This window comes from Caretta caretta, chromosome 1, assembly GCF_965140235.1.
Source record: "Caretta caretta isolate rCarCar2 chromosome 1, rCarCar1.hap1, whole genome shotgun sequence".
NCBI lineage: Eukaryota > Metazoa > Chordata > Testudines > Cheloniidae > Caretta > Caretta caretta.
Window position 1 is genome coordinate 344,688,739 of NC_134206.1, and position 14,233 is coordinate 344,702,971.

The window sequence follows — 14,233 nt, forward strand, 5'->3', positions numbered from 1 at the left end:
AGGTGGTGGGGATAATAGGCCAGGGGACGGTAAGCCTCCCTTGGCGCAGCTGCCAATCACCTGCTGTCAGCTGCCTGAGCTGTGGTGGCCCCGCCTGTGCTCCGCCTCTTCCTGTCCCTGCTCCGCCCCTTCCCTGAGGTCCCCACCGCCCGCCGCAGACTGGCTGAGTCCCTCCTCTCTTCCACTCCCCTCCCCCAGGTGGCTCCCTCCACCCGCTGCTCACCGCGTCCCTGGGGTGGTGGGGGCCTCGCGGGGGAGGGATGCAGAAGAGGAGGGACACAGTGAGTGGCGGGCAGTGAGGGCTTCGTGGTGGGGAGGAGAGGAGGAACGCTGCGGGTGGTGGGGACCTTGCAGGGGTGGGGGGTGGAGGAGAGGGATGTGGCGAGCACAAATGGTGGGGGCTTCAGGGGAAGCGGGGTGTGGAGGAGAGGAGGGATGCGGCAAGCAGCGGCAGGGGGGGCAGAGCAGGGGCGGGGCCTGGGGCAGAGCAGGGATGCAGTGTGGGTGGGCCATGGGCAGAAGAGACAGGACAGGGAGCTAGCATCCCCCAAGGGAAGCTTCATCCACTGCCCATGACAGACCCCTAAATATGTTTGAGAATCTGGGCCTCGCACCTTTCTCCTCCGCATTCATCCATCTGGGAGCCTTAACTGAACCTGGGTGTTTTCTGTGTTGAGTGATCTCTCCCATTTCCATCTCCACTTAGGTTTTTTTTTAACCTGTCATGTCATCACCTGGGCTGCTTCTAACTCCATTCTTCTTTTACATGGAGTGATTATGGACTTGCAACGAACCTGCTTCCTCTTTACCAGACACCACTCCCCGGCCCTGCATGAGCTAGAGGGAAAGAACAGAGCTGCAGGTCATTCTGGAAGGGGCAGGGACTCAGTTCAGCATCTAGCCATCTGCAATGCCCAATGGCCAGAGAAAAGAACTATCATCTGGGTGTGGAGAACAGAGGGAAAAAGCCAAAGGACTGTGTGAGCTGCAGGCCAGAGACAGCAATCTGGGAACTAGCTGCAGAGGGAGAGCCAGGCAGCGGGCAGCCTGAGAAAGTAATGATCCTGGAAAGCTGAGAGCTAAGCCTAGAAGCAGGTTGTGGCTGATGCAGATGCAGCTGCGGAGGATAGAGAGGACTATAAACAGTCTATAAGCAGAAGGCATGAGCTGTTACAGCACCACCAGCCCTGCCTCACCTACACCTGCCACCGTTGGAGATGGGTGAATAATGGATTTTTCGATTTGCTGGCAATTCCGAAACAAAGAGTCAAAGTGACAATGACTTTTTTTCTTCAAAATTTTTGGAGAATTGAAAAAGTTTCAAGTCAGGTCAAAACAAAATGGCTTATTTTGACCTGACTAACAAAATTTTTTATCTTGATTTTGGGTATCTTGACAAAAGCAAGGGTGGACCACAAAATGCAGAGTGGGGGAAGCTGCAGGTCCTTTTGCCCAGGGTACTCGCTCGGAATGGGAGAGATGCAGGTTCAGTTCTGACTGATGTGAAGAAGGGCATTGCACTTGGGTCTCCCACAGTACAGAAGAGCACATGAGGCTATGCTGGTATAGGCTTCTCTCTGTTGAAGCTATTACACTTTTGATAAATAATTGAGTAGTCATTGAAGCAAAGTCTTGAACTCCCACATCCTAGGTGAGTGCTCTGATTACTAGACTATAGAATCAGTCTCACTCAGGTTCCCTGGCCCAATGATTATTCACTGTCAGTCGCAGACTTCACAGTAACAGCCATGTTAGTCTGTATTTGCAAAAAGAAAAGGAGTACTTGTGGCACCTTAGAGACTAACCAATTTATTTGAGCATAAGTAGTCGCAGACTATTCACTGAAAAAATACAGCCAGCTCTAGCCAGAGCGTGTCCAAGCCAATGCTAGGAAAAGGGGTGGACCCTGGTTTGGTGAGGGGGAGGAGTGGGTGGGCTGGGGAGTATTACATTTCCCCCATAGCACTGCCTTCAGGGGTGGCAAGAATGCAGACCGGGAGACAGACCCTTCCTTCATGCTTTGCCCCAGGGGCATGCGCAAAGCCCACTTGCCTGAGAGCACCATAAAGAGGAATCTCTGTGAGATCTCTCATAGACATTTCCAACTGAAGAGCCTGCCACCCATGACTTGTAATATGGGACAGGAACAAAATGGCCCCAGCCTTTCCAGACCGCTTCCTCTCATAACAGGAGAAGATTGTAGAGAAGTGTTTAGACTCGTTTGGGAAGAGAGATCTGTAAAAGCATTTAATAAACAAACAGGATGGGTTAAATGCGGTGTGTAGAATGGTCATGAGACTGCAGCTATTGGTGAAGGCTCCCAACCCCTTTCTCCAGGGGGATATGGAGAGGTGTGCGAGTGGGGTCAGGAGTTTATTGTCGGGGACAGTCACTGTCAAACAGAAGGATCTCCTCCTTTCTGTACAGTTCAACCAGCTTCTCCTCTAACTCACCCAGAGTGAGCAGCTCGACTGCATTCTGATCATTTAGAGCAATGACTGCCCAGGACTTCCTGTGATTGTTATCAATCTCACAGCAGGCAGCAGACCACATGTGGCTGGGCTTATTGACTCTGCCTCCAGCTATGTAATTGTTGCCAGGGACCACTCCCACAACAACATATATGGTAGCACACCCTTCAGTCCTACTCATCATTACTTCTTGTTCGTAGTTGTTCCATTTCCCACTATTGAGGTTCATAAACTGTGGCACAATGTTGGTCAGGGTGAAGGTAGCAGCCTTATAGTCAGGGTCAGGTTGGTGCCCATTGGGGTTCAAGTGGCCCCTGTTGAAATTAGTCAGATTCTTGTAATCTCGAAGGACAGCCTGGCTCTCATTAAGCAGTCCCTGGTCAACACCGATATCATTTAAGAGGATCCATTCAGTTGCCATTTCCTTTTGGTAATTTGAACCCATCAGCTTGAAAGTCAAAAAACAAATAAAGGGGTCAGTCATGTGTGCAGCAGAAACAGAGCCAGTGTCTCAGGGCAGGTGCCTTTGGAGGTCTAAAGGAATTGGTAGCACTAGGCAAGAGATCTCCCTAGGGCTCTGTGTTCTTGCTTCTCGGTACCCTGTGGCCAGTGTGTGAACTGGAAGGAAGTTCACTAGCAGCCTCATTCACAGTCATGACTAGTGTGAAAGAGGAGCCACACTTGGAGTAACTTCCTTTCTTCCTGAGGGTTGGATGGTGCCCACAGTAATGTGGCTCAGAGCTAGCCTGACCTGGAGGAGCACAGAAGTCTGCGTTCAGTTTGGGGCAACTCATTCATAGAAAAATGCAAAAAAATGGGAGGGAATTCTGAGATGAGCAATAGATGATCCCACCTCAGTGCTCTACAGGGAGTTGACAACTCCCAAGGTCTCTGCAAAAATGCCCCTTGGGAAGCCACAAATTTGCCAGTTGACTCAACCCTGTCCTTGTGAGCCAGAAACACCCAGGTTAGTATATAATTCCATTTCAGCGTGGAGATTGCATTAGTACAATAACTAAGTACATTTTTGACCACTGTTTTCGTGAGTTCCAATAAGAGTAAATCATAAAAATGCTTTGCATGACCACAGCACCTGTTCCCTGAAGAGCCCAAAGCACTTGACAAAGGTCAATTAACTCTCACAATAACCTTATGAAGTAGATAAGCATTAATATCTCCATTCTATACCGGGTGATGGCAGGGCCCGGACAAGGTGTGACCTGCCCTAGGTTGCACAGCAAGTCAGTAGAAGTGAGGAATAGGACTCAGGAATTCTAGCTCCCAGTGTCCTTCTGTGACTGCACATCTTTGTCACAATGATGTGACCCTGCACTACAGCATGGGGCAGGGAATGCCCAGCTGTGGTGAGGTGTGTGTGTCTGTACATATATTGGGATTTATTCAATATTTCAATTTTTTATGTCCAAGATTGTACCCTATTGTAATGGAGAGGCAGTCAGGAGAGCATCTTACCTGGGGTTCTACCATCCAGCTATTAGGTCGCTTACCATAACCAGGTTGGTACACATACGCAGAGTATATTGGAATGCGGTGGTCCCTGTCGTACAAAGTAGCAAAGCGATACTGATTCTTGTAAAGTTGGCAAATCTGGGCTGGATTGGCAGGTTTGATGGCATCATTTGGGGGGGTTTCCCGGAAGAAAAACTGAGGGCATGTGTTTTCAAAAGATGTCACCACCTCACTGTTCCCCAGCATAGAAAGCTGGAACAGCAGCACCAGCAGCAGCATGGGAACGAGTTAAAGCTAAAGGCTCTTCTGTACCTGGAGAACAAATGTAAACAGAATTTAAGCTTGGTGTAAACATGGTCTCCAAGAGGAGGAGTGAGAGGCTTTAGCCAGGAAACAGCTGTCCTATATGGCCACCACCTTGCCTCAAAAAGTGGAAACTAACAGGGAAGTTAGTGCTGCTCCTTGAGCCGTCAAAGAAGGGGGTTAAAGCACAGAGTTCAGGAGGAAGTCAATGGCACCATCATTTCTGACTGATTCACACTCCTACAACAGGGGCAGGAAGAGGTTGATTGCCTACATAGACGTAACCATATTTCTCCATCTGGCTGGTTAGAAAACCACACTTCTCCCCGATCTCTGTGGCTGCAAATCCCTGTTCCCAAAGGAAAAATACAGGAGATTTCTGCCATTTGAAATATGCAGAGTTTCAGGATCATTTCCCCCAAGGTTATTCTATGTGAGGGGAGGATTTGGCTCAATCATTCACAAAATGATTGGAACAAAGTAGACCTCCCAGCCACCAACCCTACATCTACCTGTCCTTAGCTGTTAGCAGGAGGATATTCTGTTGCTTGGAGAAAACAACCTATACAATCGCCACAACACTGCCAGAAAATCTGGATATTTTATCCTATTTCAGCCATATCTCATGATGTAAGATGAACTGGTCCAAAACTGTTGTTCTTCCAAATTCACTGAGATCTGCAAAACCTCAACCATTGGGGCTGAGCAAGTGCTATTAAAACAAGTAGCCTACTCCCCTGTTTCAGATACCATGATAACCGAAAGCTTTCTGCATCAAGTAATTAGAACAATCATGTTATAATATAATCAAACTATATTTGGATGGCTGCTAATCTATATGAGCTGCTCCCTGCTATCAGCAGCCAGGGAGCTTAGGACATGATCCAAAGCTCACTGTTTTTCCATTGTCTTCAACATCTTCATGGGCTGATTGCACTTGGGTGGAAGGAAGAGTCCCAGAAACAGGTCTCTGTATTAAGTCTCCCTCCCCCGTGTTTGCATTTTTTATCTCAAGAAACGATTGGCTTTAACTGAAACATCTTCCGGTCGGGAACTCATGATTACAAAAGATATAAATAACATAATTTTTCAAAAAGAAACCAACTTACCGAGTGAAAGGTCTGCACACCAACTTGTCATTCAGCTTGATTCTGTTTGCACCACTAAAGTTGTAGGGGATTTTTCAAAAGCTTTTGTTGGAGACTGAGCCTATGAGCCTGAGCCTGTTTATATATGTGTAAGCAGAGTCTGAATGAGCTCTCCCCTGACATCTAGTGGTGAGCTGTGGAAAAAGACTTCAGAAGCTGATCTGGTTTACATGGACACACCCACTCTGCCTAGGTGCTCAGCATGATGGGATTGCTTGCCCAAATGATCACTTGTGGCTGGTGTTGGATCCCCAGTCTCCTTGTTACTGGGGCAGGACTAATAAAAGGTTGTTATCCTTGTTGTGTGAACAGAGGGCAGCAGAACTGTACCTGGTATACCCCTATGGAGGGACTCACCCTCAACTGAATGACACTCGCTAGGCATGGGTTCCAAAGCCTGCTAAGTTGAGAAAGGGTGAGGATAGGTACTTGTATGTAGTGGGATGGGCCTTGTTTAAGGGTTTGAGTTTAGACCTCAAGTCCAAATTTGGGGTTCTGATCTGGAACACTGGCCTGGGCCTATCTGTAACCCACAGAAAAATATCTCCATAGATAATCTTGTCAGAGTTATAAGAAATACCATAAAGTTGATCTGGTATCATCTCTGCCCATATAGGGCTAGATTCTTCCCAGATGAAAGCAGGTGACATATCAATAGGGCAATAAATTATTACCCCCAATTAGCAAAGTGTGGTTTGTACAAATGGGGACCAATAAATCCCAGGACTTTGATTTTAGCATGGCTGTGTGAAGGCTCAGGTTGTTACAACTTGTCTCCATTATACAAAATGTCCTACCATAGCTGTGGCAGCTGCAACAAACTTTGTCAAAGCAACGTGTGAACTGACAGCTGTGTCCAGGTCCTGACCTTCCAGAGGTGCTCACAGGATATGAATTAGAGTTCTTGCAGTTCTTCAGTGACATGATGCTTAGGGTTAGGACAAGCCTATTTTAGGGTCCCAGTAAATGGAAAGACACATCCTTACGGAATAACAATCCCAATAATTATCCTATCATTGCATCTTGCTCTCATCCACCCCTGTTTGAAAACTTCCAAAGGCATAGGTACTGTTTATGTGAGTCAGTCTGCATAAAGCTGTGATGGTTTCAAAGGTCATGTGCCTCAGATCAGTGGGGGAATGAGAGACGATGGCTTATCAGGGCACTGTTCTGGCACAGTTCTGCTCAGAGTCCTATCCAGCACCCCAAGAGTATCAAGGGGATTAGTCTCATTGTCCTAACAGTTGTCCCCAGCTGAGTGGTGTGCCAGCCTGAACCATCAGAGAAAGCATGTCCCACTCTTTTGCAAATCTGAGAAGCGAGGGACACAAGAGAGCCAAATTTGGGGCTCTGTGTGGGTCACGAACATATTCCCAGAGGTGTAGTGTAGCTGGAATGGTCTGAAGCACCACTCTGGCATCTGAAATCCAGAATGGAGCAGTGCCCCAGCACTTCACCTGGCACACAGGTTTGAGACGTCAATTTGGCCCAGCCACCCCCTCTATCATGACTTAGGGTGGCCATTGAGACATCCCCAGAATAATGGATGTTCCAGTACTTCCAAGAATAGCATGGGCCCAATCATGCCTGCAGGACCCTGCCTCCGCCAGCATGACCCCACATGCATGGTATGTGTGAGGTCACGCCACACGGAGGATGCCATTCAAGCACCCCACCCCACCCCTGCCAGTATGAACTTGCATGCACAGTGTGTGCAAGATCATGTAGCACAGAGGATGCACTTTGAAGCACACGCTGCCCTGTCCCCATGAGTGTGACCTTGCACACACACTGCGTGCAAGGTCACACTGGTGAAGGCAGAGCAGCACGCTTTTCAAAATGGCATCTTCAGTGTGTGACACCAGACAAAACCATGTCGGGTTTTATATGAGTACCGGTCAGGGAACAAACGACATAAAAACAGGACTGCCCAGCTTAACACTGGACAGATAGCCTGCCTATTCATGAGAAGGGGGTGGCTGAGCCAAATGTGAGCAAGTAGCATTGTGATCTGCTGCACACCATTGCAACACCACTCAAATGTGGCCTTTGCCATGGGAGTGCGGCACGGCCAATGAGAGCGAGCAGAGCTGGATGGCTGAGATCGGGAGGAGCAGCCCTAGCCCAGGACAGGAACAGAGCACTGAGATGAGGGGACACCAGTGAGAGGCTGTTGGTGAGCTGTGGGGCTTATTGTGGGGAGGCTGCAGGGTGAGCCATTGGGGGTGAGTGAGGGTGGTGCTGGGGGGAATAAGGATTTGGGGGTTGTTGGGTGGGGGCCAGAATGCTGGGGGTCAGTGCGGGGCATTGCGGGCTGCAGTGACAGAAGTATACCAGGGCTGTTGGGATATCTGTGGGGGCTGTGGGGATAAGTGGCGGCTGGTGGAAAAACCATTGTCAACCTGGTCTGATCAGCCAGTTAAACTGTGTGTATGGAGTGGCCCAAATGTAGCTGGAGCATAACCGTGAAGCTTGCCCTTCTTTGAAGTTTGCAGAGAACATTAATGTTTTAAGAACTTTATTTTCACGTTCTGCCAGTGGGCTTTTTGCCTAACTATCTATGCGTTTTGGCTGTGCCTTGCTGCTTAGTTTAAAGTTTGGCATGTAAAAGCTGAGTTATGCATGATTTCTGTTGATACAATGTGTATTTATTACTAGTGTGAGAAGTCTCATAATTGCTGTTGCACAGATTTTCAATAAGATAAAATATGCTGATAAAATGTTAGTTAGATTTTGAGCATGGGTGCTTTATCTTATGGTGACTTCACACACAAGATAGTCTCCAAAATCTATCTCCTGCCAGACAAAATTATCAACTTGAGATCACTACTGCAGGGCTTCTACACTATGAAATGTAGCACTACGTCACTGCATACACCTATGATACTGGACTAAAGTTGGGGTTCTGCTCTCAGCAACTGGTATCTACATACGGACTCACAGACAGCAAAACGTGATGGGCCCTGGCCCTCCATTGTTGGCACCAAGTGGCCCCTCTCAGGAGCTGCTAGCAGATACCGTGCCAAACACAACTTGCAGCAATTCATGAGTGACACTGGCAAAACGCCAGTCGGAGATTGCAGAACTCCCCTGTTGCATTGAAGGACGGTATAGGGAGGATAAACATTTCTTTTTTTTTTTTTGCAATATCTTTGGGAACTGCCCAGGTGAGCTGGCAGCTGATATAACAATTTTTAACTTGAATATTTATCTTGTGTCTCGTCGTGACATTTATGCAGCAATAGTTCAGTAAATGATCTTATCACAGTTCGGTGGCATTGCACTAAAGCAATCTGTCACAATCTCTGCTGATGGAGGACTTGTAACCTTACTAAAATCTTGTTAGTCCGTTACTCCCATTTAGTAAATAACTTTGTTTCAGATTATACAAAATAGCACAGTAATGTAAAAATACACAAGACAAGGGGAGATAAACCCTGCAGAACTAATTTTAAAACAAAGGAAAAATGTAGCTAACATGGGTACTTACAATCCACATTTAGACACTTAATCACACCCCCATCACTCTAGAAGCTTTCTTTCTTTTGGTTATTAACCTCTCTCAGTATCAGAGGGGTTGGACTACATGATTTCCTGGGGGGAGGGATAGCTCAGTAGTTTGAGCATTGGCCTGCTAAACCCAGGGTTGTGAGCTCAATCCTTGAAGGGGCCTTTTAGGGATCTGGGGCAAAAATTGGGGATTGATCCTGCTTCGAGCAGGGGGTTGGACTAGATGACTTCCTGAGGTCCCTTCCAACCCTGATATTCTATGATTTCTACCTGAAAGACATAGTATTTGATTAGCTGCAATTGCGATTATGGAGTTAATAATTTGAGGGTTTAACTGATAGACCTTGTAGTCACTAAGGTGCTTCCCTCCAGCCCAGCAACATATCCCAGGACATTGGCCAAGTGGTTGGCCTTGGTTACAGGTTACAGCTCACTTGTGTCGTCAGGGCCTGCAGGTTTAAATGCACCTAGATGACTGGCTCCTAAGAGCACCATCTTACAATGGGGTGGTTCATTCCCTCTGGGAGATGTGGTCTCTCTTCAAGTTCCTTAGTCAGAGAGTGAGCAAGAAAATAATTCACCCTTGGATCCCACTTAAATTTTAACTTTCTTAGAGGTCATCCTAGATTCCACAGGGTTTCAGCCCATCTCCTTTAGTACAGGTTCGCTGATCTTTTCCAGCCTCTGGTACATCTGAGGATCTAGCCCATATTTTCCATTTCTTTGTCCTCTTTACTCTGGTGTTTCTTTTCCAGATCTGTCCTTTTTTCCTCTCTGTCCTTTGTTTTACCTTTCATTTGTTTCCTCCATAATATAAAACTATAGTTACTGCAAAATATGTCTGTAATATGAGCTGTGGATTTCCCTTTATAGAGGTGGGTGGTTCTCTATAATTACAAGTTTGTTTTCTGTCTATTGTATTTACGTTTACAGCTTAATCAGATGCTGTAAAGAATACAAACAATGTGATTATATATATATATAGGAGAGACACCAAAGGCCACAGAAAATTCTGTTGAATAATTGCTTGGTTCTGTTGTCGCTAATTAAGTAAGGTAGATTCTGCAAATAGCTCTGTCACAACTTGAGAGTGGCTGTATATCTGAGGCTGCTTGGCAGAAGGAGAAGAAATGGAATATGTTTGTGTTTTTCTGGACAGGATTGTTCATGCTGGAGCCTGCAGCAGGACAGGGATCCCGCAGGTCCTGCTGGACCCACTGTCATAATAGCGGGAGCAGGTAAAATGTACTTTGTTGCAGGTGGGATTGAGTGGGCAAAAAACCAGACTGCAGTAATTTGCAGGAAAACACAAAATCTCTTGTTTGTCATCAATAGAATTTCAGCAATGTAAACAAGTTTTTCTTTTTTTTTTTAATAAAGATTTTAATGCTTAATTTAAGTGAGGGATAGAAAGAGATTTGATGTCTATTAACAGGAGTTGAAGTATTTTTTTTTATATGGCTTAAGTAAGATTTGGTTTTTTTAGTTGTAAAAATTTATGTATTAACTCCATTTATATATATATATAAACCAACCATTTTCGTTTTTGTTTTGTTTTGGTGTTTTTAGCATGGGGGAATCTGTCTCTCTTGTGGGATTTGTGGGATCTAAGTTTTTTCAGGTAGGAGTGGGATAAAAATGCAAGAAACTATGTGGGAGCAGGTAGGAGTGGATATTGCATGGTGAGATGGGAACAGGATTAAAAAAATAGTCCTGCACAGGGCTCTAGTTCATGCCCACCCAGCTAATTATGGTGCCAGAATTGCTTTTGTGTACTCTACCGGACTTCTCCCAGACTCATTCACTACAATTGATCTGCCCCATAAAGACGAACATTTCTGTTAGTTTCCTTTCAGACTTCCAAAGAATTCCCCAGGTTACATGGCTGCTGGAACAGAAATGAGAATGCAACATCTGTGTGTGTGCTCACACACTTATCTATCCTTATTTACACACACCCTACATCCATAATTACATAATGCTTTGTAAATAATGAAAATAAGGAAAGTCACAGATTAGACCAACAAAGTTGACTTTACACGGCAAGTTACAGCAAGCCCTGGGAGTTTCAGTGTCCTGTAGTAGTGTCCACACCACATGTTACTGCACAGAAAGCTGGTACACTGTAGATTCACAACTTGGCTTGCTGTTTATTAACTTGCCGTGTAAGGAAGCCCTTAGATTAGCTCAGCACTCTACACCAGTGATGTACTGTTGGAGGAGAATATGTCAAGACAACTGGTGAATTGTATGGATGTGTTGATGATATTAGACCACAGTACACACTTCCTGTCTCTGACTAAATACAGGTCTTCAGACAGATCCTGTCTGGCCCCTATCCAATGGCTGGTTTCTTCTTAGCATATGCACAACATACCTCAGGTGGCACGTGACCAGGATTCATCACCAAATTTGGTCCACTGGCTGGATCATTAGCTTCCCCGGCTTGGGCGAGGTACTGATGGGGAGTGCAATATGAACGGTGATCCATGCCATTTCTTAACTGGTGGGGACGAAAAACACTTAATGATGGACAAGCCTTTGGCCTGGGGGACATCACAGCTCAGTACCCTTGGTGATATTTAGGGTTGTTAGCCATTCCATGGAGATTTCCAAAACAGTTTTTCAAATCAGTCGAGTACCTAAGCTCTTTCCAGCTCAGTGGATAGCAGGACTAATGTAAAGCAAAGAGCAGTTACTGACCAGTAATTTTGTTCTTTAAATATGTCGCCTCTAAATATTTACACTTGTGGAATTGGTGCCTTCTGACAATGGACTGAGGGTGACTCAATGCTATGGGGTGCCATACCCCACAAAAGAACATCAGAATGGCCATACTGGGTCAGATCAAAGTCCATTTAGCTCAGTATCCTGTCTTCCGACAGTGACCAGTGCCAGGTGCCCCAGAGGGAATGAACAGAACAGGGAATCATCAAGTGATCCATCCCCTGTCACCCATTCCCAGCTTCTGGCAAACAGAGGCTAGGGACACCATCCCTGCCCATCCTGGCTAATTGCCACTGATGGACCTATCCTCCATGAACTTATCTACTTCTTTTTAGAACCCTGTTATAGTCTTGGCCTTCGCAACATCCTCTGGCAAAGAGTTCCACAGGTTGACTGTGAATTATGTGAAGAAATACATCCTTTCTTTTAAACCTGCTGCCTATTAATTTCATGTGGTGGCCCCTAGTTCTTGTGTTATGAGAAGGAGTAAATAACACTTCCTTATTTACTTTCTTCACACCAGTCATGATTTTATAGACATCTATCATATCCCCTCTTAGTCATCTCTTTTCCAAGCTGAAAAGTCCCAGTCTTATTAATCTCTCCTCATACAAAAGCTGTTCCATACCCCTAATCATTTTTGCTGCCCTTTTCTGAACCTTTTCCAATTCCAATATATTTTTTTGAGATGGGCCAACCACCTCTGCATGCAGTATTCAAGATGTGGGCGTACCATGGATTTATATAGAGGCAGTATGACATTTTCTGTCTTATTATTTACCCGTTTCTTAATGATTCCCAACATTCTGTTAGTTTTTTTGACTGCCGCTGCACATTGAGTGGATGTTTTCAGAGAACTATCCACAATGACTCCAAGATCTCTTTCTTGAGTGGTAACAGCTAATTTAGACACCTCCTTTTATGTGTATAGTATAAGTGAGACAGTAGGGAGACCCTCAAGGAAGAGGAAAGAAAAGCTCCTTGCTGGTAACTATAGATCTTTGAAAGTTGCCTCTGTGCATTCACACTTGGGGGATATGATACCTCTTGGCATAGAGTAAACTACACCTCATTGCCAGGAGATGCCAGACCCACAGGCGGGAATATGAAGGAGACACTTAAAGAAGAAAATTATCCTTTTTTATATTAATGATTGTAATCATTTTGCATCTTCTTTTCTTAAAATGCACCATCTTAGACACATTTTTGGGCACACATAATAAATAAAATAATAATAATAATAAATGAATAATAATACATGAATATACAATATTTAATCATTTTGTTTTCCAGAAATACACATTTTAAAACAATACTGATTTTAACCCCCTTCTCAATCAGTCATGGCCAATTTTCCCTAGTACTCCTTTTCTCTTTATCAGCATTAGGAGCTGTGTTCATATGTGGTCACTTTCCTTATTTACACTACTGTATGTTTTTTTAAAGCCATCCCCTCCCCCATGTCTGATCTTTGAGTAGTCCATTTTGTAGCATTATTGACTGTTCCTTATTCCTAGCTTTACTCTTTTCAGAGGAATTATCTAGGTTGTTCATGACCCAGCATCTGCTGAAGTCAGTAGCAGAACTCCCATTGACAGCAATGGATCAACAGACACCTCTGTTCGGGTGTGCACTGACTAGAATTCTGAAACTGCTTATATATGTCCATAAAAAACGGAGAGTAGTAAGTAGGTAAATTATTATATTTCTCTACAAGGGGGTTGAAGTCTAGTTTTTCATGGGCAAAGCTGGTGCCAGAATTATTGTGTGTTATTCCACAGTCCTTTCACAAGGTCATTCACTGAGATATTTCTGTCTAATGGCCACATCAACTCATTTATAGGATAAACAGTTCAATTAATTTCCATGCCACTGTCAAGGGAATTGCCCAGGTGAACTCGCATTCAAATATTTATTCTGTCTGACCTTGAGGGAATTTAGACTAGATATTGACCGGAACCAAAACCCCAAGTCCAAATTCCAGAGCCATACTTCATATCTGTGTAATGGGCCAAAACAGAACATCAGAGGCAAACATTCCTGAACCTAGGGGTTCAAATTCCAGATGCGAATTTGAACTTTCCCAGATACTAGTGAGTTTGGACCTGATGATTGGGTTGGACTCATTTTAGAGAGAGGTTCAAACTACAAACTCTGATCCAAACCTGTGTCAGGATTCAGGGTTCCAACCTGGAGTTTTGGCTCATGTCTGACTCTAATCAATGGAGAAATATCTTAGTACAAAATCTTAATGCAGTTCTTAGGAGTAACACAAAATTGGTTTACTCAGGTAGACCTTGAATCCTCCCAGAGAAATTAGGTGCCATTTCAATAGGGGAAGAAAAGTTTGATCCTGCAGGGTGCTGAGCATTCTGTCTCCCACCCAGAAAACCATAAGCACATGAGAAGTCCCTCTGAAGCCAAGCATAAAGTCTCCTGCGAGCTGCACTGAAGCATCTGGCCCGAGTGGTGCTGTTAGTTCTCATGTGCCACCTGTGAAGAGAGCTTTCCAAGGGCTCATGCTGCTTACCTGCTGTACATACCAAAGTACTGTGCTCTTCGCTGTCAGGGTCCTCTCCAGAGACAACACATCATTTCCAGAAC

The 14,233-nt window shown here is 45.1% G+C and overlaps 1 protein-coding gene across 1 annotated transcript; it reads right to left on the minus strand.

Annotated features, from left to right (window-relative positions):
• Positions 1-2,229: 2,229 nt before the first annotated feature.
• On the minus strand, positions 2,230-5,671 carry LOC125630866 (endonuclease domain-containing 1 protein). The gene is made up of 3 exons (XM_048837036.2): positions 5,354-5,671; positions 3,945-4,253; positions 2,230-2,919 (listed from the first exon to the last, which is right to left on the minus strand). Exons 2-3 carry the CDS (start codon positions 4,218-4,220, stop codon positions 2,374-2,376), a joined length of 822 nt encoding a protein of 273 aa, XP_048692993.1. The 5' UTR covers positions 4,221-4,253; positions 5,354-5,671; the 3' UTR covers positions 2,230-2,373.
• Between the last annotated feature and the right edge of the window lie 8,562 nt (positions 5,672-14,233).